At 42.3% G+C, this 26380-nt stretch overlaps 1 protein-coding gene across 3 annotated transcripts in view; it reads left to right on the top strand.

The window, feature by feature from the left end:
• TBC1D16 (TBC1 domain family member 16) overlaps positions 1-26380 on the top strand; it is a 785234-nt gene that overhangs the window by 744754 nt on the left and 14100 nt on the right. The window contains exons 11-12 of one of the 3 annotated variants that reach the window (XM_078654045.1): positions 6709-6855; positions 7609-25875. The exons of the other annotated variants lie outside the window; for them this stretch is intronic. Of the exons in view, the coding sequence (XP_078510171.1) occupies positions 6709-6855; positions 7609-7854 (393 nt within the window). The 3' untranslated portion in view covers positions 7855-25875. Of the gene's footprint in view, positions 1-6708; positions 6856-7608; positions 25876-26380 lie in introns of those variants that run through there. 3 annotated transcript variants of the gene reach the window in all.

Here is a 26380-nt window from a genome sequence, read left to right as displayed (position 1 = left end):
AAGGAACCCTGCCAGATTGCCTAAAAACGGGTCAAGTCGTTCCCATCATCAAAAAACCCACAGCGGACCCAGCAGATCCAAATAACTTTCGCCCTGTGACCAACATCCCTATTCTTGCTAAACTAATTGAAAAATGTGTTCAAAACCAATTAAGCCAACACATCACGAACTTCTCACTACTAGACGATTGTCAGTCAGGATTCAGAACAGGACATAGCACAGAGACAGCGATCCTACATATTGTCGAGGATGCACTACAGGCGTTAGACCTTAATCAGACATGTCTTCTTATCCTCCTAGACCTATCATCAGCATTTGATACGGTAAATCATGAAAAATTATTGAACAGGCTTCATAACAGGATGGGATTGGCAGGAAATGTGCTAAAATGGTTTGAATCTTTCCTTCAGAATAGAACACAAAGATTCCTGGTCAATCAGTCACTCTCAACATCAAGCCCTAATTCAATTGGAGTCCCGCAAGGCTCTACGCTATCTCCATCACTATTTAACCTATACATTGAACCTCTCACAGAAATCCTTCGAAATTCAAAGATATCCTATCACATGTATGCGGATGATACGCAGATTTACATCAAGATAACATCCATGGAGGACGTCAAGAGAATGAATGAAGCCTTAAAAATATCGTTACAATGGCTAGCAGATAATCATTTGAAGCTAAATGCACAAAAAACAGAATTTCTATTAATCACACCACCAAATAAACACACAGAAGGGAAAGAATGGTGCAATATGATCACAGCGTTAAACTGCACCCCTACACTAGTTAAATCTGCAAAATCATTAGGAATCACACTTGATGAGAACCTAAACATGAAAGACCACATCAAAGCTATGGCAAAAAGCGCACCCTATCACCTGAACTACATCAGAAAAATGAAACCATTCATATCCACGACGGATCTTAAAATGGCAGTACAATCACTAGTCATTTCAAGGATTGAATATGGATGTACAACGCTAGCAGGGCTCCCAAAAATTTCAATAGCACCACTAAAGGCATGTCTCAATGCAGCTGCAAGACTGATAACCGGATCGAGAAAATTTGACCACATATCACCACACCTGAAAGCATTAAACTGGCTACCTTACGAAGCCAGAATCCAGCTGAAAATGGCATGCATAACACACAAAGCGCTACACCACAACACACCTAAGTACCTGGCTCAGAAAATTAAAATCTCCGGAGGAAGCAGACCGGCCAGGAGTGCAAAGGAGATGCTACTGAGACCAGCCATCTTCAAGAAGAAGAAATCGTACGACAGAGCATTCTCAGGAGCAGCACCAAGGATCTGGAATTCACTTCCGCCAAGCATAAGAAAAATTACAGACACTACATCCTTCAAGAGGGAAACGAAAAGCTTCCTAATAAATAAGTTCCTTCCATAGGTCGGACCGAGGTCAAAAGAACATTTGATAAAGGAGTGAAAACAAAGCTACACAAACTATAAGCATTTGGGAATCAATGATTCTAGACCATTCATTTTTAGCCATATTCAAACATATATAATATCTATTATATATTACTTGTATAAGTATTAATGTAAACATCGGAATATGACATACCATGTATATACTTCCTGTATAATGTCTAATGTATAATGTCTATCTATTGCTTTTAAATGTACCTACCTCTTTACATTGAACGAATTTACAAACTCTTGTCTTTAACTACCTCATGTAATGTAAAGCGCTCTGATACCTAAGGGTCTTGTTCGGGCTATAGAAAACTTTAAATAAATAAATATAGCAGATATTGTCCTGCGCGTAGGAAAAAATGTAGTATTTGCAGTTTGATGGGCCATTTTAGTAAAATGTGCCGAAGAAGAAATAGCAATGTTAAGTATGTGTGGGAAAATAAGAATGATGTGGAGGTGGATGTTGAAAATGACAATAGTAGTTGTGTAAAAAGCATACAAGGAAACTATGTACTTGATGTCACAGATGACTCACTAAAAGGGAAGCCTATATGTGAGATTTCCATTGGGGAGTGTCTATCAACATGTTTGCTGATTTGGGCTGTCTGTATACTATTGTACATTAATCTGTGTGGAAGGAGAAATTTGAAAAAAAAAGTTGGTCATCAACTTTACCCCACAGATGTGAACCCTGTAAGTTTCACTGGTGAAAAGATCAATATGTTAGGTTACAGATGGTTCACATTCTTATTTAAAGGGAGATCAGCAAGAGGGAAATTGTATGTGGCTAAATTTGGTCCATCTGTTCTTGGATGGATGGACCAAAAATAATTACACATCATCCTTGACCCTAATGGTGAAGAGAAAGTTTTAGTAGTTGAAGAAACTAGTAAGTTAGAAGATGTTTTGGTAAAAAAAAATGTGCTTGTGTTTTTGGGAAAAAATTAGGAACCCTGAAAGGATTCGAACACAACATTGTTCTTAAAAAAGATAATTATCCTAAGATCCACAAGGTGAGACCCATTCCCTTGTTGATAAGAGAAGAAGTCAACAGGGAATTAGAAGGTTTGTTAACTAAAGGTGTTATTGAGGAAGTGGAGAGTTATGAGTGGATTTCTCCAGTGGTGGTAGCGCGCAAAAGCAATGGAAAAATCCGTCTTTGCATTGACATGCCCCACTTAAATAACATTGTCATTGAGAAATTTCCTTTGCCAAAGATAAATGAAATAGTGTCTTCACTCAAAGGTGCAACCTGGTTTTCAACCATTGATTTATCGGCAGCATATCACTAGGTCACAGTCACGCCAGAGTATAGGAGACTTACAGCTTTCGTTATGCCTTTTGGGTGTTACCAGTTTAGGAGAATGCCATTTGTTCTTGCTTCGGCCGCAGCAGTCTTTCAGCGGTTGATGCATAGACTTTTTGGTAAAATGACTGAGGTGAGTTTTTTTCAAGATGACATACTGGTGGCTGCTAAAAGTAAAGTAGAACATGATCGTATTTTGAATGAAGTGTTAGAGGTTTTACAAAAGGTTGGTCTAACTGTGGAACTTAGCAAATGTGTAAATTTGCTCAGAGGAGTGTGTCCTATTTAGGACACATTATAAGTGAAGATGGTGTAAGACCCAAAACATCACTTGTTAATGCTATTGTATGCTCACCTGCTCCAACTACGAAGGATGAAGTAAGATAGTTGTTAGGTATGGCTGAGTACTGCGCCAAGTTTATTCCTAATGTTGCAAGCTAGCTGTATAACATAAGATCTCTTCTAAAGAAGAATGTAAAGTTTGAATGGTCTGACGACTGTGAGAGAGAGTTTTCTTTAGTCAAAGAAGATTTACAAAAAGTAGCTGCTTTAAGCAGTTTTGATCCAAATTTACAGTGTTTCCTAACTACGGATGCGAGTGACAAAGGATTGGGTGCAGTTTTGTCACAAAAATGGGGCGATGGCAGTGAAAAGATAATATTGTTCGCATCTAGAGCCTTATCCCCTGCGGACCGCAAGTATCCTGTTATTGAGAGAGAAGCACTTGCTTTGCTTGGGCGTTGAAACATTTTTGTGCCTTTGTTTGGGGTAAGCCAGTCACCATCCACACCGACCATCGTCGGTTGGTGAGAATTTTAACCACAGAAGGTAGTGTTGAGGCCTCTGCTAGGTTGGCTAGGATTTCCATGAGGATGAAAAAGTCTGTATATAAAATTATCTATGTTCCAGGCAGGGACAATGTTGTGGCTGACTGTTTATCAAGGCTACCGGTACTTTTGGAAGATTGTGTGGATGATCCGTGGGGGAATTATAGTATTGCATTTCTACATGATTCCGGCACGCTAGCTATTAGCAAGGAAGAATGGTTGGAGGAGCAATGTAAGGACCTGGATTTACAAGCCATATCTGATTATATCTATAAAGGTTGGCCTAAGATGGAACACATAACCACTAGTTGAACCCCTTCCGTGCTCATGACGAGCTCAGCTCGTCATGATGCATGGTCGCACTGTGCTCATGACGAGCTGAGCTAGTCATGACACGCGTGGCGCTCACACGCGGGGCTAATTCCCCCGCTCTGCTGAGGGTTCTATAGAAACGGGCGTGGTCATGACGAGCTGAGCTCGTCATGAACACAGCGCCATCGTGCTGCGTGACGAGCTGAGCTCGTCACAAGCACCGTGGCGCTGTGCGCGCCCACCCTCCCCCCAGCACAGCGGTGGAATTAGCCCTGCAGGGAAGGGGTTAAGACCTTTTTGGGAGATGAGAATGGAGTTATCTGCTGACAAGGAATTGATTTTGAGAGGTGAAAGGATAAATCCGCCTGTCACCTTTCGCACAAGAGTGTTGCAATTGTGTCATGAAGTTCATTTTGGTGTGGTCAGGACCAAACTGGTGGTAAAAAGCATTTTTTGGTGGCCTGGTATTGACAAGGAGGTAGAGCGGTGTGTAAGAGTGTGATGTGTTTGCTGCTCTGCTGACAACTCTTTAAAGACTTTAAGACCTCCAATGGGGAAGTGCTACTGGACTTTCTCCTTTTGTGATGATGAGGGGCAGGAGGCTGATATGCAAATTTAGTCCTAATTGGCTTATGGAGGCAAAGGTAGAGCACTGGTCTCCGGTGGAAGTTAAAAACAGTTTGGAGTTGGTGCATAAAAAAAGTAAAGAGTACTACGATGAGCGACATGGTACAAAGACAGTTCCTGTTGCAGTTGGGGATTTGGTCCGTATTAAAAGACCTATGAAAGTTCCTAAGGGCGAAAGCCAATTTGAATCACCGCAAGAGGTTGTTGAAGTGCTTCATTATGCAGTCAGGCTGAAAGACGATAGAGTGTGGAATCTCAAAAGGGTGGCTTTTGACCTGGAGCACAGATCTGGTGTGCCGTTAAAGGTCACTCCATTTCAAGGAGGATCAGGTGATTCAAAATGGGTGGAAGATTATTTTGATCAAAGCACTGTCCAGCCCGTTTGGCTTGTGATGGTGTTCATGTAGAGGAATCTAGAGAGATTAACCAAAATGTGAATGAGAGTAGACAACATGTCCAGGAGGATGGTGTTTCCACAGAGGAGACTTATTTTTGTAGGAGAGAGGAGGGGCATTTGGGAACTACTAATACAGATGAGTTTGGTAAGAGAAAAAGAGTTCTTCATGGGTGGTTGAAAGAGTATGTAATGTGATTTTTTTTTTTATTTCATGTAACTTTTTGTGGGAAGTCATTTATAGTTTTGTACTGTTAGTTTTTTCTACTGTTTTTTTATAGCATTGTAAGGAGGGGGTATGTCTTATGTTGTTATATTATTATATGTATGATGTTTCTCTTTAATGTTCTTGGATCGTGGCCGGAGCGTGGCATGGAATGCTTTTGTGTTCCTTTTCGGATTCCACACAGGAGATCAGTTAGATACCGGTGTCCTGGATGGAAGCTGTGCTACCTGGCTCTCGCCTGTTTCCTGTTTTATTTAATCAATAAATATCTTGAATCAACTAAATTGTTCTGTCGTAACAATGGTCACCTGTTAATTAACCGTCCTTTACTTTAAAACTACAGCGTGTTGAAAACATGCTCTTAAGTCTCATGATAGTACCTACAAACTAACAAGTGGGTTTAAAGTTTTGGTCGATGCGAGCCAGCTGTCAGAATGCGGTGGGTGTCTTAACCACCCCATTTATAAGGTATTGATGTCTATCCACTCTAAGTAGGGTGAAAGGGTTACAGTGAAAGAGTATCCTCGCCCCTTTTTAGAGAACACCCACATTATTATTATTTAAAAAAATATATTTATTTCAAAGCTCATATTCTTATTTGTGCGGGCCAGACTCGTACAGACTCCTTAATCTTAATCGGGAACATTCAAGCTCCTGCTGAACAGCTGGTATAGCCTCACTTGCAGGGATGGTGTTACTCAACACAATTCATGGGGGATATCGTCTACAACCCTGTCTGTACCCAGCCCGCCACCTCCTGCATATCCTTCATTTGCATCACTTCTCCGCCATCAGAGAGCTGTAATGCTTTTCCAGTTTGTCTTAAATTCTGATTATGTGCTTCCGCTCCTCTCTTCAACCTGGGTCTGTTCCACAGGTCCACTTCCTCCATCAGTGACTGTTCCAAAGCCTCCTGCTGCTCTGATGATGGCATTCTCATAAATATTCCACCTCCGCGTGGGCTATTCAATGTTTATAACACCTCTAATTAATTCACTATCTATTCTGGCGGCTGTTATTTGGATTCACATCAACTCTTTCTATGAAATTTTTGTTTCTCTGCATGCCTTTTTTAGCCTCGAATCAAAAACTCTTGAGCTAACCCACCTTTTCCTACAGAATAGCCTCATTACTGGTATATCATTTGTGTCCTTCACGTATTTCATTGTCTTGATGCGTTGGCACTGCCCTCGGAGGGTGCGTGTGAAGGCTCTTCATTTAGCCTACCAGTATCACATTGCAGGTTCTGCATTCTTTGTTGTCCTTCTTCAAAATATTGTCTTTTTTGTTGATATGGCCTTCAAAAGCGGACAGTGCTATAGTTCGTTCTTGCCAGTCAGTTTAGCAAATGCATCTTTAAAGCACTGTATGTCTTACTAATAAAAGTGCCTTTTTCCATGTTGAAGCAGAGTCTGGGGTGGGTCGTACTTGGAAAACTGGCTTAAAACTGTTACAGAAACTGGTCTGGTGGACGGAAAGATAAGGACAGGTCGAGGAAGGGAACAGAGAGCCAGAAAATGCTTAGGTCTAAAACGTGGATCTGGAGCTCACCACCATATCTCTCTTCCCCTCCAGACAGACTACTTCCACCTCTTCATATGTGTCGCCATTGTCTGGATCTATGGTGATGATGTCATTGAACAGCAGCTTGCCACTGACCAAATGTTGCTGCACTTTGGAAACCTGTCCATGCACATGAACGGAGAGCTGGTCCTTAGGAAGGTAACTATCACCAGACTGGCGCAAGCTACATCCTATCCTAGTACATAACCAGAACGTTGGATTTAGGACGATAAGTACCTTTGCCCCCAGGCACATGGCTAGAGAGCTGGCCACTGGGAAGTTTAATGAGTAAATCTGCCCGTGGCACTTGATTCTATTGCTGCTCCTTAGGAAGTTATTGCTCTATCTCTGGCACAGTGTAATCAGTTAACTTATTGTCTGATCGAGCTCCATCTAACTAAACTACTCATTAAGGATCTAGTTTACATGTTGGTGGTACCAGCAAATCCTCTAAGATCTGGAATGTGTTCTAAATCTGGAGAGCAGTCCACTAGTGGAATTTCCTTTGCCATGTAATGCCTATTGCATAGGAAATTCCACTTGTGGTTTCACCTTCGAATTTTAGTATTTCCTCCACAAATCTGAGGATTTTCTATTACCATCCTACTTAAAATTAGGCCTTAAACTTTGTCTCATTACCTTTTAACTACGGCAAAGAGGAGAGGGTAAACTCTATAGAGGTGAAACTCCTTTTGTGGTTCTCAGGCTAAGTGGGAATCAAGCCTATTCAAAATGTGTTGAAAACTAGAAATCATCTCTATTATTGAGAACATTGTTTTTTTTATATTTCCCTGTTGCTTATTCTCTTCCTTCACTTCAAACGCTTTTTGATTTGCTTTTTTTTATTTTCTTTGTTACCATTATTTCGGTTATCCCTTCTTCTCATGCAACTTTCTCTATTGTTTATTCCAGGCGAGGAGTTTGCTCTACCAGTTTCGCCTCTTGCCCAGAATTCCATGCAGCCTGCATGACCTCTGCAAGTTGTGTGGAACAGGCATGTGGGACAGTGGCAGTATCCCGGCTGTTGAGTGCAGTGGGCACCACCCTGACTCAGAGGACTGCCCTTATGGGGGTACTTTGAAGGAACTGTCACCCAAACCAGCCAACGAGGTAAAAAAGGGACAGAAGAGCCGGGACGTGTTCCACTTTATGAAGTAGCCTGGCCTGAAGGCTGAGCTGAGGCTTGGGGATCAGACTCTGGCCGAGGATCGTGGAGAAGAAACATCATCTTCTACTGATGTAAGAATTTTTGCCGCTTACACCTCCTCCACTGTCCTGGAATTGGAGAATGAAGGAAGAAGATTTTTATCAAAGAAATGTGAACAGGAGGAAGTTCTTGAGTTTTGACTTGAATCTGTTGAGCTCCTAAAATACTTTTCAGAAAATACATTGCACAAGTATTGTAGCGGAGACGGCAGAATACCCCATGCAGTGGGTGTACAGGAAGACTTAGACACATCCCACCCTCTGTGCCTGCAGCACCACAAGGGGAGGAATTCGCAAGGAGATTTTATGTATCTGCATTAATTGCTTTAACCAAAATGTACTATGGTGTAAGGTTAGGGGGCAGGGGAGGGTTGTGAAGGTCACACTCTTGGGAAATCTAGAAATGGGGTTTATGGGAGAGTGGGCTACATTGAGAAACTGCTTGAAGGAGTCTAATGTGATATCCAGGAGCATGCTCAGGGTATAGAAGAATCCCAAGATCTTGAGCAATGGTTTTTTTACATATAGAAGGCCTGTCGTGGCCGACATGTCGTCCCAGTGGACCTAGTCCAGGATATGGTCACTGTATGCTGGAGCAATCACAAGGTGTTCAAGGGTGAGCTCAGGGTGGCAGGAGTTTGCCAGAGATCTGAAGCCCTGGTGCTGTAGTGGGGGCTTTGTGCACTGTGTGATCCTTGTACTGTCAAAGAATCTCGAGACCTGCATCCTACCATCAGAAAAGGCTATAATATACATCATAATAATGGAGCGCCTGATGTCGGACAGATACTATCCCTATCCTGCAGGTTCCCATGGCTGGGTTCTGCCCTCCTGCAGATTGGGTTGGCTGGGTGCCTCCTTATTATTGCTTACCTTTGCAGGCTGCCTGCGTTGGGAGCTGGTCTCATGCACGCGTTCTGTGCTGAATGGATTTTGCTGTTTTCTGCAATACTCATTTTAACCACGGGACACAGAGTGCATTCTTACTTGGATTAAGGTAACTCAAAACTCATTAGTGTGCTGCTCTGTTGGCACCCGTAAGGGACACATTTTCCGACAGTGCCTATTGGTCTCTTGGATGTTGAAACTCAGCATGGCAGCTCTTGAGATGTGTGGGGTTGTCGGGTTCCATGAAGGCAGTCCTCACTGCATTCTTTGGAGGCGACGCTTGAAAATGACTTTGAAAACGTGGCCCTTGTGGCTGGAGAGCGCCGCTGCTTATACTGCTAGTGTTTCTTTAGCCCTGTGACTCTGTTGCATTCTCCTCCCATGGTGCTTTGGGACGTGTTGCCGGCCCCTAGTGTTGCCCCATAAGACTAAAGGCCTAGCTGTGGCTCCGCACGAGTTGCATCTCCCCCCGCTGACCCCACTGCGCGACTCCGCATCACAGTGGGGTCATGTGTGATTCTATAATCAGCCCCGGTCTCCAGTGCTCTGTGAGCAGTGGCGCTGCCTGCCCTGCTGAGCTGCATGTGCGGACTCGGCAGCATGGCTGCTGCTCAGGTTCCTAGCGTGTCTTCTGAGCAGCGACACCTCCTTGATGTGCACTGGGGCCGAAGACGCTGCTGCAGCCAGCGGTGCTGCCTTGCTCTCTTGAAGATGTTGGCCCTTTGTATTCTGTGCATTGGACCGTAGCCCTTCTCCCTAATACTGGGTTACTGCCTGAAGGGTAGCTGAGCTTCGAAGGAGGGTTTACTTGCCTGTGCACGCTCAAGTGCTGCCTGGCTGAGAAGAGATAATGAAGGTGAAACAAACACAACACACGATACTCTGATCGCTTTTTAACTGTGGTAAGTCCTGTGTTGAGAGCTGCAGCCTTTACCCGTTTGGTATTTTATAAGATGTCCTTTGTTCAGCTCCTGCTCGCCATGCCTCCCTGATTTCTCTCTACACAAAAATGTGCTTATTTCTAGCTCTTTGTGAAAAGACACTCACAGTGATTACGGAACCTATCTCCCTGGGATTCTGAGATGCAAACATTATACTGTAGGTGCTATGCCGCAGACTGAAGCGCCGCAGGCTTCACGTACAGATCCTTACATCTGATCTTCCCATTCCCAATGCATGGTGCGAAGTGGTGGCGAATACCAGGACCTGCCCTCTACATCAGTTTACAATTGTAGCCATGCACCATCACATACACTCTTGTATTGGTCAGTGAGGACGTAAACTTGCCATACTACGTGGTTTTTTTCAAGGACACAATCTACCGATGGTTCCTTTGATTTTTTTTGTTTGTAACGTTGGATTGCTTACATTCTGTATTTTTCTGGCCAGTCATCTGTGCGGCTTAAAGGGCATACGGTCTCTGAGTGGCTGCTCAGTGGGACTCTCTTACTTTATCTCCATCTCCTCCAAGGGAACTTGCATCCAGCGAAAGTTGCCCTTGCTTCATAACAACACTTGTATGCCCTCGGTGCAATCAAGTACAGTAGCTGACGGAAAAATGTCCATCTCAGTTCAGGCAGTGGACTTCATTCTAAAGTAGCAGAGACCAACCAGTAAAGCGGCCATCAAACCTTAGAGGCATCGGTGGTTAGGCACCACCTCCAGTTCTCCCTCCTCCTCCTACGTCCCCCTTCCCCCCCACACGCCTTATGGCTGCTCACTTGGTGTTAACCCAGCCTGCGAGCAGGAAATTATTACGGCCAAGACTGTTGGGATGATTTATTCAGACTCCGTTCTGAAGTTCCAGTAGAAATGGTTCCCGCACAGTGGACATGCTCCAAGACTTAGACACCTCGCTGGGCCAATACAGTGATCGCCAGTCTTCTACATTCTGGCCAGCACAGATGGATCAGTGCCTATGGCCCGTGGCCTCTGTTTCTAATTTGGGTAGCCAGTTTGACTCCTTGCTCTTTTTCTACTTTCACCGAGGGCACCTCTTTCTGATTCTTCTGTTTTCGAGTCCTGTGTAAGGGTGCCTCCAGCATTAATCTACGAAGGAAGTCTCTTCTCTGTCACTGCTCTCATCAGCGCACAGCTAGACTGTGCCAGCGCCCTTCATTTTGGGGCCTTCATATCGAATATTTCATCAACTAACTGAAATTAATTCAAAATCCTTCTGGAAAGTGGTACCCTATTTAAGAAAATATAATCGGATCTCATCCCCTTTAACCAGTCTTCACTGGCTCTGTATTTATCAGCATATTACTGTACAGGGCAATCTGCATCAGCTTTCTGGCCTTCAAGGATAATACGCCTCTGTATTATTCTCTATGCCATGCCCTCTTCAATTACAGGCCTGCGTGTCATCCCCAGGTGGAACGTCCAGGGCTCGATGGGAGAGCCACCTCAGAACTGGTTCTATTGGTATGGACCAACCTGCTTCCAGTTCTCTATCTGCAGTCCTGCCATCTTGCTTTTAGAAAGACTTAGACTTTTCTCACTGCGCATTAGGACAACTCGCATTTAGTTCACACGTCAGCGGTGTGAGATATTCGGGTGTTTGCACACCTTACAAAACTCCGTTACAATACAATATCATCATCAGCACAACTCAGGAGATTCTATTTATCAAGATAAATTGATGCAACTCTGTGCACTTAACAGCAGAGCACAAGTGGCCCACTTACAGTCGTTGTGGACGGTCTTCAGATGGTCCTTAAAGGACAGTGCCTTATATTGCATGTTGCAACCTCTGACGATATGCGAGTGATTCCTGGGACACATGTCTATTTTTTTTACCACCAAGGTTCTCCTTTGATGGTGTTTGCATGCATTCACACATTTTAATGTATTATTAATCCACATGGTCTACCTGCCCCAGTGTTCAACTGCTTTTCAGGTAGCAGCGCTGAAGAACACATTTCTAGGACAGTAATCACAGTTCCTTAAACATACCACCATTACCACAATCCTAAAAACCCCAGAGCTGGTGGAGATGCTCCCTCAGGCTATAGGCCCATCTCAGTCCTACCATGTGTTGCTAAGGCACAATGGTTACCAGCCAGTTGCCTTCACGCATGGAAACTAACAACGTACTATGCTGCTTTGCAGGTTTTAGAGAATCCCGAGGTACTGAGAACCATACTTCTCAACATTAGAGAAGAACTTATTGAGGCATGTGACCAAGTCTCAGTTGCATGCGGATCCTCTTGGACTTCTTAGCTGCCTTTGATTCTATAGGCCATTATAACTATGTGAAGGGTACCTACACTTTTCAGCATTATTACAATACGAGAGAGCACCAGCATATTTCGGGAGTAAGCAGATGCTCTTGATACCGAGTACCAGCCCCTCCATATTGCCATTTAAAACACGGCGCATAGGTGAGGGTAGAGTCTGCTCTCTCCCCTCCACACTTCAACATTTACATGGCACTCCTCGACACTATCTTGAACTCCTTGCAGTTGTCACAACTCAGCGAACCTGGCAAGCTCCTTAATTTTTCTCAGTGCCTTGCCTGTGTCCACAGAGGAATAGATGACAATACCTAACCCTCGAGAAAGCAGAAGTCCTCCTGTAATGTAAGGTGCATTTGTAGAACGCTGCTTGTCACCTGGGAGGGTATCCAGGCTGCTGTGGCAAGGCAGCTCCTCCCCTTCTCGCTTCCCTGGCCTGCCAAATTGGTTACCTCCAAATCCTGTGGTTAAAGTTTGCAATTTAGGGGAGCTCTTTTACAGTAACCTTCCATTCAACCCCCAAACAAATGACGTCTCCAAAACCGCTTTCCACTATCTTTGACTACCTAAATGAGTTCTGCCTTTACTACATTGTGCTTAAAAAATGTGCTGAACATCACAGCGAACATTTCTAAGCTTCTCAGCGTCCAAAAGTACCTTGCCTGCCTTCTATTTGGTCTGAATAGACTAGTACAAATCACACCTACTCAAACATTCCTTCACTAGGACCCAGTAAAAGAGAGATCAACCTTTAAGACCCTCTGCACAGTGCACTACACACTACAGGATGTTCAAACAACTACCTCACAAAACTGTTCACTTTCTCCTCTCTGACCACGGACCGCTCAGATCTTTTACCAAAGCACTCTTCAATTAGCAGAGCCAGGTACGAGAAAGTTGGTGGTCGTTGCCTACAGGGCCAGAGATTCGCCATGTGTAAGTCCCTATCCTTAAAGCTGTGACTGGAAGATGTCTATGTCAGACTAAAGAAACATTGACAACTCAAATAATTTCCATGGCATTTGGTTACTGCCCCCTCTTCCTAAAGCTCATAGCCATGTTAGTCCGATGCTTATGATTGACACTGCTTACCGGGCTATACTTCACATTCTTACCCTGGAAGGGTACCTGCCATTATGCTGCACTTTTCATAAAGTAGCACTGTGTGGTCTGGGACAATGAAAAAGAGTGAGGCAGCTCATAAGGTATTTTCCCATCACACTTCAGAACACTAATGGCTCGATTTAGAGTTCGGCGGATGGGTTACTCCGTCACAAACGTGACCGATATCCTGTCCACTGTAGTACATGTGCATTAAATCCAATGGCACTTGTAATATGCCAGACAGGATATCTGTCACATTTGTGACAGAGTAACCAGTCTGCTGAACTCTGCATCAGGCTCAGGGTCTGTTCACAAGCTGCCTTCTTTTGGATTGACATAGGTGTTCTGTTCTTGTACTCGATCTTATTGTCTAATGATACTCTACTTGTACTTATTTAGATTACCGAAGGCTTCTTGACTGATGCTCCAGTCTTATACTATAAAGATCTTTGTTCATGTGATGTCTGGAAATAATTCCGGACTTCTCTTACAAGATATTGCTACTCAAATTCTTTACTACCTGTGCACCTATTTATGGCCTTTACTTCCTATTGTTCTCATGGATGTTTCATCACCAAAGCTTTTCGAAGGAAGCTTTAAACGGACACCACTTAGTGGTATCTGTACATGCATTTTGAGTTTGAAGGTGCATGTAAAGCGTGCTAGTATCTGTCCTCGGCTGCTAAGCAAACCTCCTCAAACACCCTTCTAACCACCACTGCTTAGTTCTTTGATAGCTTTTTTGAACAGGGGGATGGAGGACTCAGTACCTGTTCTTGGGGTTGATACTGCTTCAAGGACGACAATGGCTTTTCTGTCCCTACTCATGTCCTTGCCCCATTTGTCTGTCTGTCTGGCCGTTATTTCATCATAAAACTCCTACAGACATTGGTAGGCCAGGTCAACTTGAAATGGATTATGTTATTTGTATGCCAAACAGATTCATCACTGTCATATTGGTGCCCATTTAACCCATATGACCACAGAGCAAAATACTCATAATACAAGTTGATGTACATAGCTTGATCGTTCCAGGAACATATTCTTAATCTCTCTTCTGTGGACTATAAAAAAGGTGAACTGACCTATATGGAGATTTGGAGATCTTATCTTTAGTCTGGAGACTTAGACAAACTATGAGCCAACCTTTGCTGGTCTTTTCGGAGGGCCCAATCTGTCTGGAGCTCTCCCAGATTTTCTTGTTATGCAGTCCACTTTTGGGTTAACTCCATTCTTCCTACTATTTTTTTGGAAAGATTCAAGATGGTATCAGTAAAATTGTAATCACTACCAAAAATGAACAGTGTCCAAAACGCAGTGTTGTACCTGTAGGGATGCAGGTTTGTGCTGAAAGGTCCCCTGAACATTGATGGACATTAGGAGTTCTCTCACAAGCTTTTGGCAGTAGGGTAGCAAACTTCAGCAGAATCTGCCTGCTTTAGTTCTGTTTGTAAAAGGTGATGTGTCCTGGGATTCAAAGACTTTTACCTCTTCCTCCTCATAAAGTTGTTGACCAAGATACACAGGTGGCTCAAATCAGAGGAGCACTATCCACAGCTGGAGGTACTGAGTAGCAAGCCCTACTTACGCCGTCTGACACCATTTATAAATGGATACTGTTCACCCTGTTTTCAAAACACTCTGCAGCACACAACACGTATTAGCTATTCGAATGAAAAGGGTCTTCCTCCTCCTTAAGATTCACAGAAAGGCGCAGCTTAATAAGGACTTAATTTTATCTGGGATTATTGTTTCTTTCCTATTGTTGCTTCCATGCTAACCCATGTATGTTATGGACAGCCTGTTGGTATGTGACTTTCGTGGATATTGATTTATGTATTGCCTACAGTGGGACTGGAAATCTGTGATGACATCGTCTTGGGAAGGTTGAGTTGATTGATGCCTGAACCTTTAGAAGATTTTAGCAGAGCTTCTACTGTGGTGTGGGTTTAGAGGTGCATTGGTTTGGTTCAGATTCATGAACATGTTTGATTGATAGAAAATAAGACCGAAAGTACACAACACTCCTGCACCTGGTTTTGTTTCTTGGGTGGAACTATGTTCCCAAACTGCACTCCTGGTTGTATAGTATTCATTGTGATGTCTTACTGTTTATCTTTGTGCTGACCAGGAATGTGCATAGACTCCGGTATTGCACCTAATGATAATGAAACGTATGTGCTGGTAGTGGATCCCCACTTGCCTGCCCTAGTCACTTTTAACATCGGAATCAGATAGTTCTTCAAAATCTTCAAACCCCCAATGTAAATACTGATCTTTTGGCACTGCTGTAAGGTTTTTAGTGTTGCTTATTCACACCCATCCTTATATCCTGTTCATTAAACCATAATATTATGGTACTTTCGGTGTTATTCCTGAATACTCATCCAAGTGTCACATGTATATCAATCTGTATGACTATACCCAGTGCATTTTGGGTCAGGTGACCCTTCTTCAGCGGTCTCTAAACAATTAGACAGAATCGTAAATAGATAACCGGACCTAGCATCAAAAATCTGAATTCTCCTGTGTAACTTAAAAACGTAGGTAGTGCCAGGAGCGGGGGGAACAGAATAACAAATATTTTTTTTAAACACTTACCTTATTACGGGCTGCAGCTTCTCCTTTGTGTTCTTCTCTTCCTAGTTCCCGACAGCACACAGGCTCCCCCAAGCCAATAATGATGCTGCTGTCACCAGCATGACAGCAGCGTCATGATTGGTCTGAGCGACCTGTTTGGCTGCTCAGACAGTGCATGGGAACCTTGGAACTGTTCTCCACCCAGCTGTGAAACACAGCCAGCTGGAGAAATGCTAAATGCGCATGACCGTTTTGCCTGCCCAAGACACTCATGCGCACTTATGGTGCAAACCCACGCCTCCTCCCTGTGACACCCCAGCCCTGCCCTAACATAGCCCCGTAGCAGGTATGAAAAATAAAATGATGATAACCATGTTATTATCATTTTATTTTTTCACTGCTCGGAGAACAGTGGGGCGACGCTAGTCCGACTTAGCGGAGTAGCCGCTGCTGCGAGGTGCCTGTAATCTAATGGATAATGTGATCTCAATGTTGAGCCCCCCCAATGAGCCTGTGCTTGTTGAACGTTCCATAACAACCACACCAAACCCTGCATTTCAAGTCACGTTGAATATTATAAGCCAAAAGTGCTCCCCGAGTGCAGAACCTAGAGTAATACCAGAACTTAAACCTTGAATATGCCGAGGTGAACGCTGCGATTAATGAAGTTAACAAAAGATTATAGTGCCACGTTTCACCCTGCATCATGTGAAACAGCTACAGCGGGTGCTTCAAAATGTGTGAAAATGGCAATAGTACATGTCGGTTCCGCTTACCAGTTTACTAAAAGAAAACTGCTGAAGTCAACTATGGAGCACTTTGCGTTCTCCATTGCATCTTCAGAATCGCAATGCCGACAACTCCACTGACATCAACCGTCGTGTGATGATGATGCTGAACTTAATACGGTAGTTCTGCACGTACCAGAATTAAATGGACGCGAGTACTCAGTTAAACAATATAATGAACAGAGCGTTCATTAAAACAAATAAATAAACCAACATGGCGTGAGGTAAGAATTGTTCTGCCTATACAAACTTCAAGACAACCTAAAAAAAAGCATCGCTCCTGCTCCCATAACCAAAATGGCGCTAACCACAGTCTCTCTGTGCATTCCTTCCCATGCATGAGAACACAAGTAATCTGTGAATTCAAATTAAAAAAATATAACATTCGTGATTTTTGAATAATACTGTGCCTCAACCCCTCTCAAAAGTGGTTTCTAAACTAGTGAAAATGGTGCAACAAAATAGTGCAGCAAATTAGCTAAAATTCTAAATTATACAATCCCAAATATGTACAGTCACTGCCCACGACATACTGCATACTTGTGGTACAGTTATAAGAAACCTGCATATTCCAATTTATCATTCATCCTGGATGGCTGCATGGTGTCCAGTTTCTTCATCCAATAAAATTCAGTTGGAGAGAGTCTTTTCTGTGGCTCTATGTCCGGTTTATTAATAATGATCTCTAAAATCCTGAAGATTAATTGCGCCACATTACGACCTGCTTCGAGCCATTGCATTGCCACGCTGGAATTTTGGTTTGTGTTCCGTATATTACTTTTGTGCTCTGTGATTTAGATTTAGATTTTTCTTTCTGTCTTTCTTATGTATAACTTTTTACATGGACATTTCAGTGCGTATATGACATTCTTCGTGTCACAAGTGCCAGAATGTTTCATTCGGATAGCTTTACCTTTGGTAGGATGTGCTAAGGAGGTACCTTTAACCCCTTCCATGCTCATGACGGAACGGTTCCGTCATGAGCGTCGGTTGAGCTGTGCTCATGACGGAACCGTTCCATCATGAGCCCATAGGCTCATTAGAACCTTCAGCACAGCGCGAAAATTCGTGCCGCGGTGAAGGGGTTAATAACATTGTTAAAATGCATACAATTTAAACACTGTCACATAACTCTAAATTGTTCCTCTTTTGGTTTTTTTTGGTAGATATTTCCTTAATGTTTTTGATCTACTATATGTGAACAATGTTTTCGTGTTGAATAAGGCTTGACAATAAGGTTCATTTTGAATGATTTTCCATTGCTTATTAATTACTGATTTGATCATGTGCGCCTTGGTAGAATATAAAGGAACACATACCATTGCTTTGACTTCCTTTTTGGATGTTTTAGTTAACAAATCCTTTCTGTCCTGTTGTTCAAGTCGGTTCATTGATTCTTGTATTACAAGAGGCGGATAGCCCCGCTGTTTGAATTTATTTTACATTTCTCATTAATGATTCTTAAATATTGAGTGTCCGAGATGATCCTTTTTAATCTAATTAATTAATTTGATGAATTGTGAAAAAGTTAGATGATGTTTTAAAGCTGGTTTGTGAAAACTGTGGTTAATGCAAACTGTTCTTCGTGTCTGCAGGTTTGGTGAAAACATTGGTTGTGATGCCCTTTGGTGTTATCCAAATTGATACATCCAAAAAGGAGATTTCCTATTTGTCAATCAGGTGCAGGAGTTTTTATGTGTACATCACGCAGGTTGAGCGTTGCTATGTTTTTCGTAATCTGGCTCAATCGGCTTTCCATGTCAAAAAATCTCACCTTTAAATTGTTTGTACAGTGTTAGATGTTGCTGCGTTGCTCATCCTGGAGCACGAAATCTTTTTCAAATTTTGCCATGAAAATATTGGCATATGATGGAACTCTGAGAAAGCCAGAAGGAAAAATCTGTCTTGCGACTAGTAATAACTGCGAAATAATGAAAAGTGTAATAACTCAGTCAAAAAGACATTGTTAGCGTTAATTGCATCTAGTCTCAAAAGGGCCTGTTCTACCGCTTCCAGTCCTTCATTAGGAGGAATAGATGTATATAATGAACTGATGTTGATAGTGCAGAGCCACCCGTCTGCCATATCCTCTGTGGGTAGTTTGATGATGCTATTTAGAAAGTCAGTAGTGTCCTTGATAAATGATTGCCTTTGTTGAACAATGGGTTGAAAAAATAAATCAACGTACCTGCTGATGGGATTGCGAATCTACCCACAGGCGGATACAGTAGGTCGAAATGGAGGGTTTGTTTGGTGTTTGTGGATCTTAGGTAACATATAGAATTGAGGTCTCCATGGATATTGAGTGAATAGGGATTGTATTATCAAAATTTGCTGTAGAATGATTTTTTGAAAAATTTGAGTAGGATCATTCACCATGTGTACATAAGTGCTTGTATCATTCACATGTGCAGTTACTTCATGCTCATAATATTCATTGTCCATGACCATAAGGGCCCCAATTTTGTCTGCTGGCTGAAATGTAAGATTTTTCTCATTTGCCAATGCAACAATGTGTTCTAGTCTTTGTTAGTAAGATTCCTTGAATGTGTGCTGTCAAATTGTAGCATTTTGGGATCGTTTTTAACTAGTCTTGCAAAATAATCTAGAGACTTATGAGAAACTGGAGTCAGAAATGTGCTTTTAGCTTTGAATTTTTTATATTCGAGTTCTGGTGTGGCCATGGTAGAAGGTTCCATAATGCTCAAGAAATATTTTAAGTGTATGGTTCTCATGAACCTGAAAAATGCGATTTCACTTTCTGCGACATTGCTTTACTATGAAGGAACAAAAGAGGTCCCTTTCTTTAAAATAGCAATTTGAGCATCAGTAATTTAGCTTTGGAGATTTTTATTATTGGGTCTTTGTCTTGCTGCAGAGGCTCCTCTTTCACTCCCTCTTGTTTTTCTGTTCCCCCTTTCGGGTTGATTGTTGACCGCTGGACTTATGCCTAAAAAAGCCAGTTAAGTAAAGTTTTGTCCTCCTGCGCGCATTGTTGGTTGTGTTGATGCTGTTATTTAACTCAAGATCAGTGGTCAGTTGGTGGCTGTATCTGTGTCTGAAATCAAACTCTGTTTCGAGGATACTGTGGGGGATTTCTTTGCCATCTTCTTTGGGAATACACATCAGCCCATGTGTAGACTTCATCTAATTTGTAATCTATGGTGTCCCTACAAAATGTTTTGATCTTGCGGTCATGTATTTCTTTTGCATAAATCAAGTTTTTTATTAACATCCCAAAACTTTTATACACTCGTCATCTGGAATTTTGGGGACAATTCCATCTTTACGTTATGAATTTCCTCCTACTCAAAGATTCTCAAAATGTTGAAAAGTACTTCAACTATCAGTAAGATAAGAACTAAAGAACATTTGTTCAATACTGAATACCATTGTTCCATGAATGAATGATTTGTTTGATTTGCATAACATGGATTTTAAGGCGATACACCTAGAATTCTTTTAACTTTGTGATATTTTATTAGGGTCGTCGCATGTAGCCTCTGGCTGATTTCTGACTGGGATAAATATTCCAGTTGTTTTAACAACTGAGCTGTTTGCTTTGGTTCTGAATTTCCTGACTTTGTGGATTAATCCATCTATTTCATTGGCTGCTTCTGCCGTAAACATTAATGTCTCTGCTTTTTTAGAAGTTAGTTGAGTGATATCTTCAAATGACATCTTTGCTGGGTGCGTAAGACCGTAAGGGACTGAAAAATTACTGAACTACACTCCCAAACTGCACTCCTCGTTGTATAATATTCACTGTTTATGTCTTATTCCTGGCCCGGAATGCATTGTATACAGTCGTACAGATTGATATACATGTGGCACTTGGATGAGAATCTAGGAATTTCATTGGAAGTAACATGATATTATGGTTTGATAAGAGGATAAAAGAATTGGTGTGAATAAACAACACTAAAAACCTTACAGCAGTGCCAAAAGAGAATTATTTACGTTGTGCATTTGAAGATTTAGAGGAAGAACCATGGGGTTTGGATGTTAAGTGCCCCTAGGGCAGGCAAGTGGGGATCCACTACCAGCACATAGGTTTGTTTCTTGGATCTAATTTCTTTTATTTTGGTCTACCATGCTCACTTTTTTTTCGGTGTCCAATTCCTTGTGCATTGAGGAGTTCATTTTATTGATAGACATGCTACAATGCCAGGTCACCTGAAAATTTGAACTGAAGTCACACCAGCTTGTTACGTAAGATTAGTTACCATGCTTATGCTGTGTCTGTTCACGAAGTTCAAAGATGGCTACTAAAATGTGAACTCAGATTGTGCAGAAAAATCCCTCGAGTTTTGTTCTTGGATTTGCCGTTACTCAAAAGTCGGGACTTTGACACTCCAGTTAGACTGTTTACATTGTGTTCAACATTGATTGAATAATAACATTTGTACATTTTGCAGGCCAGAGACTTACCTACGTGTTAGATGTCATTGATGTGTACAGTATACATTTGCCTGAGCAGAGTGTCTGAATGTTGGCACCACAGATTCTTACTTTGTATAGAAAAGTGACCACCACCTTTCCCCCACCAAGCTGTTAGGTCAGGTGGTGTGCAGTTTGTAAGCCATTTTATAGAAATGCCTTCATATGATGCGCTGGCTGGGCAGTTGTTGTGGAACTCAAGATAGCTAGTGCCATCATGCGCTATGCAGAAATGACCACACACTAGACAATGGCAGAATCATAAGTGTAGGTACGTCTCATGCCAAGACATTCAAAAGCAACACTTAAGTAAACAGCTAGGTAATTACCAGGAATTAAACCAACAATGGACAAGGGAGGAGAATTACTGATGAGGAAGAAACTGTGATACAATAGCGGCAGAAGCAAGAAGCAGGGATAAGGAAGAGCAATGGAAGAACAAACTCTGTAAAGGAAGGAAGGAAGGAACACACATCAGTGGACCAGACTAACCAGCCAAGAGAACCTTGTAAACCAACAGTAGCTAACTAATAATTGGTACACTCACTGTGCTGGGGTCAGAAGTACACTACCTCGGGAATGAGCCAAAAAACAGGCAGGGCATAAAAAAGTGCGGTGGATGTTATTGTGGATTGACTGAACTGAGGCAGCATAGCCCTGCAAATGGGCAGAGGAAGAGAGCAAGAAACCATAAATAAGAGTATGGGATAGAGCCAACAATCAGGCATTGGAAAGGTGAATAGGCAACAAGGCAGTGCCCGGGACTAAATTAAACCAGAAATAAGTTGTAAAAAGAACAGACCTAAGTAGAAGAACAAGAAAAAGAGCAACGGATTGACGGGGAATTGCAGATGAACCATGAATGGGTGCAAAAAAAGGAGGGGTAAACTCAGGAAACCGATGTAGACAGACGCAATAAGAATAAAAGTTGGAGAAATACAGCCTGAAAACGTGTGAACTAGGGGGAACAGCAACACAGAGTGAGAGATAAAGAAATGAAATAGATGCAAGAACGAGAAAAAAGATCAGCAGAAGAATAGAACCTGGACATGGGTACAAAAACCAAGAGTAGGTGACAGAAAGGGTTGGAGCCAAGACATCACGGAACGAAGAATGAACAGTTCCATGTGAAACATAAACTAAAAAAACAAAATTATCTCGGATCAAAGGTGACTACCTGAATTTATGCAATAAATCTTCGTGGAAATTTGTGTACCGTTTGTTCTGGCAAAGAGACCGGTTGCAGCGATTGCAGTCCAAAAAAGTGCCTGGTTCGCTCTGGAGTTTAAAGCTTGAGGGGGCAAAAGTTAAGCACCTAGAACAGCAGTGGCATTGTTCTTATTCAGACCTTGATTATTTGATTTACAGAAAGTGCACAACCATTATAAACTCTGTCTTCTCTGAGCAAAATCAGTATCAAAACCATTGCAGGCTTGAGCAACTCACCAAGAGCAATTTTCAAGGTTGTATTCAAACAAACCTGCCCTGTCATCTCCGTATGTTTCTTCTTTCCATGCAATATGTTACCATCTAGAATCCTTTTAAGACGATATCCAGCTGAAAACCGCTTACAAATACTGTATTATTACCCCTGAGGCTGGTGTGGATGCAAATGGTAATGCTCATACCTCTGTATCTAATTGTTTGTCGATCCTTAACATCACAGAAGAAGTACTGTCCTTACTCCAGGTGATACAACTTGAACCTTCAGGTGATAGGTGTCCTTTTCTCCATGTTAGCAATCCTAGACTTGGTCAATGTACCTGCTTTGATAATTGTCCGGAATGGTACGTCCTCATCAAGTGCATTGGAAGGAAAGGGTAATAAAGTCTCTTTTGAGGACACCTTATCTTGATGCTCGCACAGAACCCAGCTTGTTGACCCAATTCTCCTCTGACCATAGTTGCTAAAATCAGCAAGAGATTCATTGTCAATAGTTTCGTTTTCTATGCACTTGCTAGATACCAGCCAGATGGTGTTTCACTTGTAAATGGGCACCGAAAAAGCTCCTCAATTACCTTAGACAGGGACTAGATGAGGGCATTTCCATCTGCCTTCTCTTTACCTGCCTGCCGCCTTCAAGACCCTGGATCCAGCGTTCATAGGCAGTAGGAATGCAGGGATCACAAGAGTTAGGTTTCTTTCTTTAATTTCTAATAGATTCCTATCCTTAGCCATGCCCGCTTTTCATTCTGGGTCCCAAGCAGTCACTTGTGGTGTTCCAAAGGGATCATCTCTGTCCCCTACTTTTTTCACATTTATCTGAGACCACTTGCCAATGTAGTCAGGGCACATAAGACTCAGATGAGTTCCTATGCTGATCACACCCAGTTGATTCTAAGGATGGGTAAATCTGGCAAATTTAAAAAAGCCTCATTGATTGTCTCTCTGACACTTTAACATGGATGATTGTGAGTTTCCTGAAGTGTAAAGCTTCCAAAATGGATGTTCTCTCTTGAACAAGAGTTTGGTTGGCATACAGTCTCCTTACCAACAAGTATGGGGTTGGCACCAACCTCTTCAAAATCAGTAGGGACTGTAGGGCTCTATATTGACAAGAAATCTAACCTTATTATTCAACTGAGTTGTTTCTTGTTATTTTCAGATGAGACTGTTAAGGAAAATCCTTGCTTTCATCCTCACCAATTTCAGAGCCCTGGTGATTAGTTTCAACATCAATTCTAGACTGGATTATGCAAATGTCTGTTACTTGAGTCTCCCTGCCACGTCTCTGCATAGGTTCAAGGAGTTCAAAATATGGCAGCACACTTGTTATCCAATTTTAGAAAAACTGACAGTGGGAAAGATTCTTCTTTAGCTTCCATATAGGCTGATGTACCAGTTACCAATATGCTCTGTAGTAAACTTTGCAGTTATGTTCCCAACTGCCCTCTTCACTCTGCCTCTTGCCTTCTCAATATGAGCTTAGTTGTAGCATGTTCAAAGAAAATACTTCATACTGTATGAGGTGCAGTTAAAAAACATTTGGGAGTATTATGTAAAGTTGAGCTTTTGGTAGTCTATTTTGGAGCCTGTTTTCACCTGTTTCTACAATTCACTACATAAGAAAGGATAGGACCAAGACACTGATGAAATACCTAGGGAACAGAGCTGCATATGGAGGAGTGGAATCAGAAAATAAATAGAAGAACAATAAATAAGAGATCATAGGCAGTGACAGAATTCAAGAACTGGAAAACTGTTTTTTAAACCAACAGAGGTTTTTAAACCAACAAAAGTGACCTTTTGATAAGGAGTGAATCTAACTAGAAATCCCACAACGGATAGGAGAACGAGGAATATGGTAATGAGCCAGAAAACATGAGAACTCAGAATACAGGAAACTGAGATGAGGGACAGCTAAAAGCAAATGAGAACAAGGGGAAACCCAGGGAGAGAGAGAAAAGGAGACATGCATAAGAACATTCACACCAGTGCACAGATTGATCGAGGGAGTACTGGAAAAACAGGAATAAGTAGTAGATAGAATAAATGTAGAGTAAAGAGACAAAACGGTCAATCAGAAACGAGAGCAACAGTGAGGATTCGACAGCTTGAAAGAAAAGCAATAGAGGGAGGCAAAGTCTTGAACTGCCTGGGTCATCACTCAAGGGTTGTCTAGCACAGATCGATACTGGATAGAGCCTGCAATGAACAGTAGTACTTTTTCATAGTTTTAGTTGGAACTTTCCCAGGTTGGCATGACTTGAATATGTCACTGTTCGAAAATGGAAGCACATGGCAAGTACTCTATGGTTGGTACTTCTCATAGGTGGCAATACTCTGTGACATAAGCACTTATGTTAAGTTTTGGAACACGTTGAACACTGCTGTGATGGTGGCTTGTCGTGGTCACACACCATGTAGAAGCTAGGACACGTGGCTATAAGTATGCTTAACAGTTGTGCTGACAATCAGATGCGACTACCTAACTGACTAGCGCATCCAAGTGACAGACTCCCGTCGTACTTTGATTGACAGATATTACTGCCAGGCGCATATTGCAGAAATTAACTGCCAGTCTTCAACTTCCAGGTTCCCACATCTGGGGGGGACTAGCTGCCACGTTTGGGCAGACTTTGTGTGTCCCACTGAAAAGTGTTCCAGTTAATCTCTTAAATTATTTTGTTCATGGCTTTAGTAAAATCAGCAGTTACTGCCTGTTATTTTCCACCTGTTGATAAGTTTGAAGTGTTTCTCTCCAGCATTATGAATGTAGGTAACTGATCACCCTATCATTTTAATTATCAACCCAATGCTTACTGTCACCACAGCTTTTTACTGCCTCTAGCTCACCGCTACACATTTACGACTGTCGGCCTTGAAGTAAATGGTCACATTGCTGCTTACCACGACTACTGCCTCAATTCCTCCATTATTTACCCCAGCATTTAGGGTCACCTGTCCTTGTTTAACACAACCTAACCACCACTACCTGGGCTCTGCTACTCTTCTGAAAGCTACCTCCAAGTTCTCCCGTTGTTGATTTCCACCCTCTTACACTCCTCACCTCTCCCTCGGATCACCACTCCCATTTTAATATCCCAGCTGCTACAACTCACCTCACCACTGCTCTGCACAGCAGTCCACCCCCTGCCAGCCTTCACCCTTCTGCTCATCACTGCGAGCTGGCTTGCTCCACTGTAACTCGCTGTTCACCTCTCACAGCCTTAACTACTGTCGTTTCTGGAGGTGTTCCCCGATCTGCTGGCGTGCTCTGGATAATCAGTAAGAGGTACATTGTGTCATTGAATAACTTGCTGTTCTGTTAAAGCAGGGAGGTTGTGCGTGGGCGGGGGGTGGCATTGGGAGAGGTTTTTGAGTTGTCTAGAAGCATGCCACATTACATTATCTACCTTTTGTTGCACTACTAGAAACAGGATCGCTCTTGAGAAGCACAATCACCCCCTTAAATAAAGACTCCTTTTACAAACAAAGTGTGAGTTGCTTGTGTCTAAAATCGTTCTAAAAAATAGTAAAGGCCTTCTGTGCAAACAGTACATAGAATGTCACTGTCACACTCTTGGGCGGGGGCGCCAATGTTCAAAACTCTATAGCCAAACACTAAACTTCCTGCTGTAATGTATCAACAAAGATACCCTCGTTACCACTGCACACAGAATATATACTGACAAAATTGGCTTAAATATGTAAATAAACAGGTATATATCTTTGTTAGTGAAACTGCTGGAAAGTATCCAGGTTAAAAGGCAACTCTAAACTACAAACAGGAATAGGCCTGTGCTTTCGAAGGTCCATGCTGTGACAAAATGAGCAACACATTAACAAGTTGCTGCTAATGAACAAACTATGCTTGCTTGTAAATTAACTATGCTTGTAAACAGCCATCTGAGTTCTTGTTTTCGTCGTCATCCTGTTGCCTTTCTGTCATGAGCTTTAATTGACCTGTTCATGAGGTGGTTTTTATTACATAGAGGGAGG

Source organism: Lissotriton helveticus, chromosome 7, assembly GCF_964261635.1.
Source record: "Lissotriton helveticus chromosome 7, aLisHel1.1, whole genome shotgun sequence".
NCBI classification, from domain to species: domain Eukaryota; kingdom Metazoa; phylum Chordata; class Amphibia; order Caudata; family Salamandridae; genus Lissotriton; species Lissotriton helveticus.
This window is presented reverse-complemented; position numbering and strand designations above follow the sequence as displayed.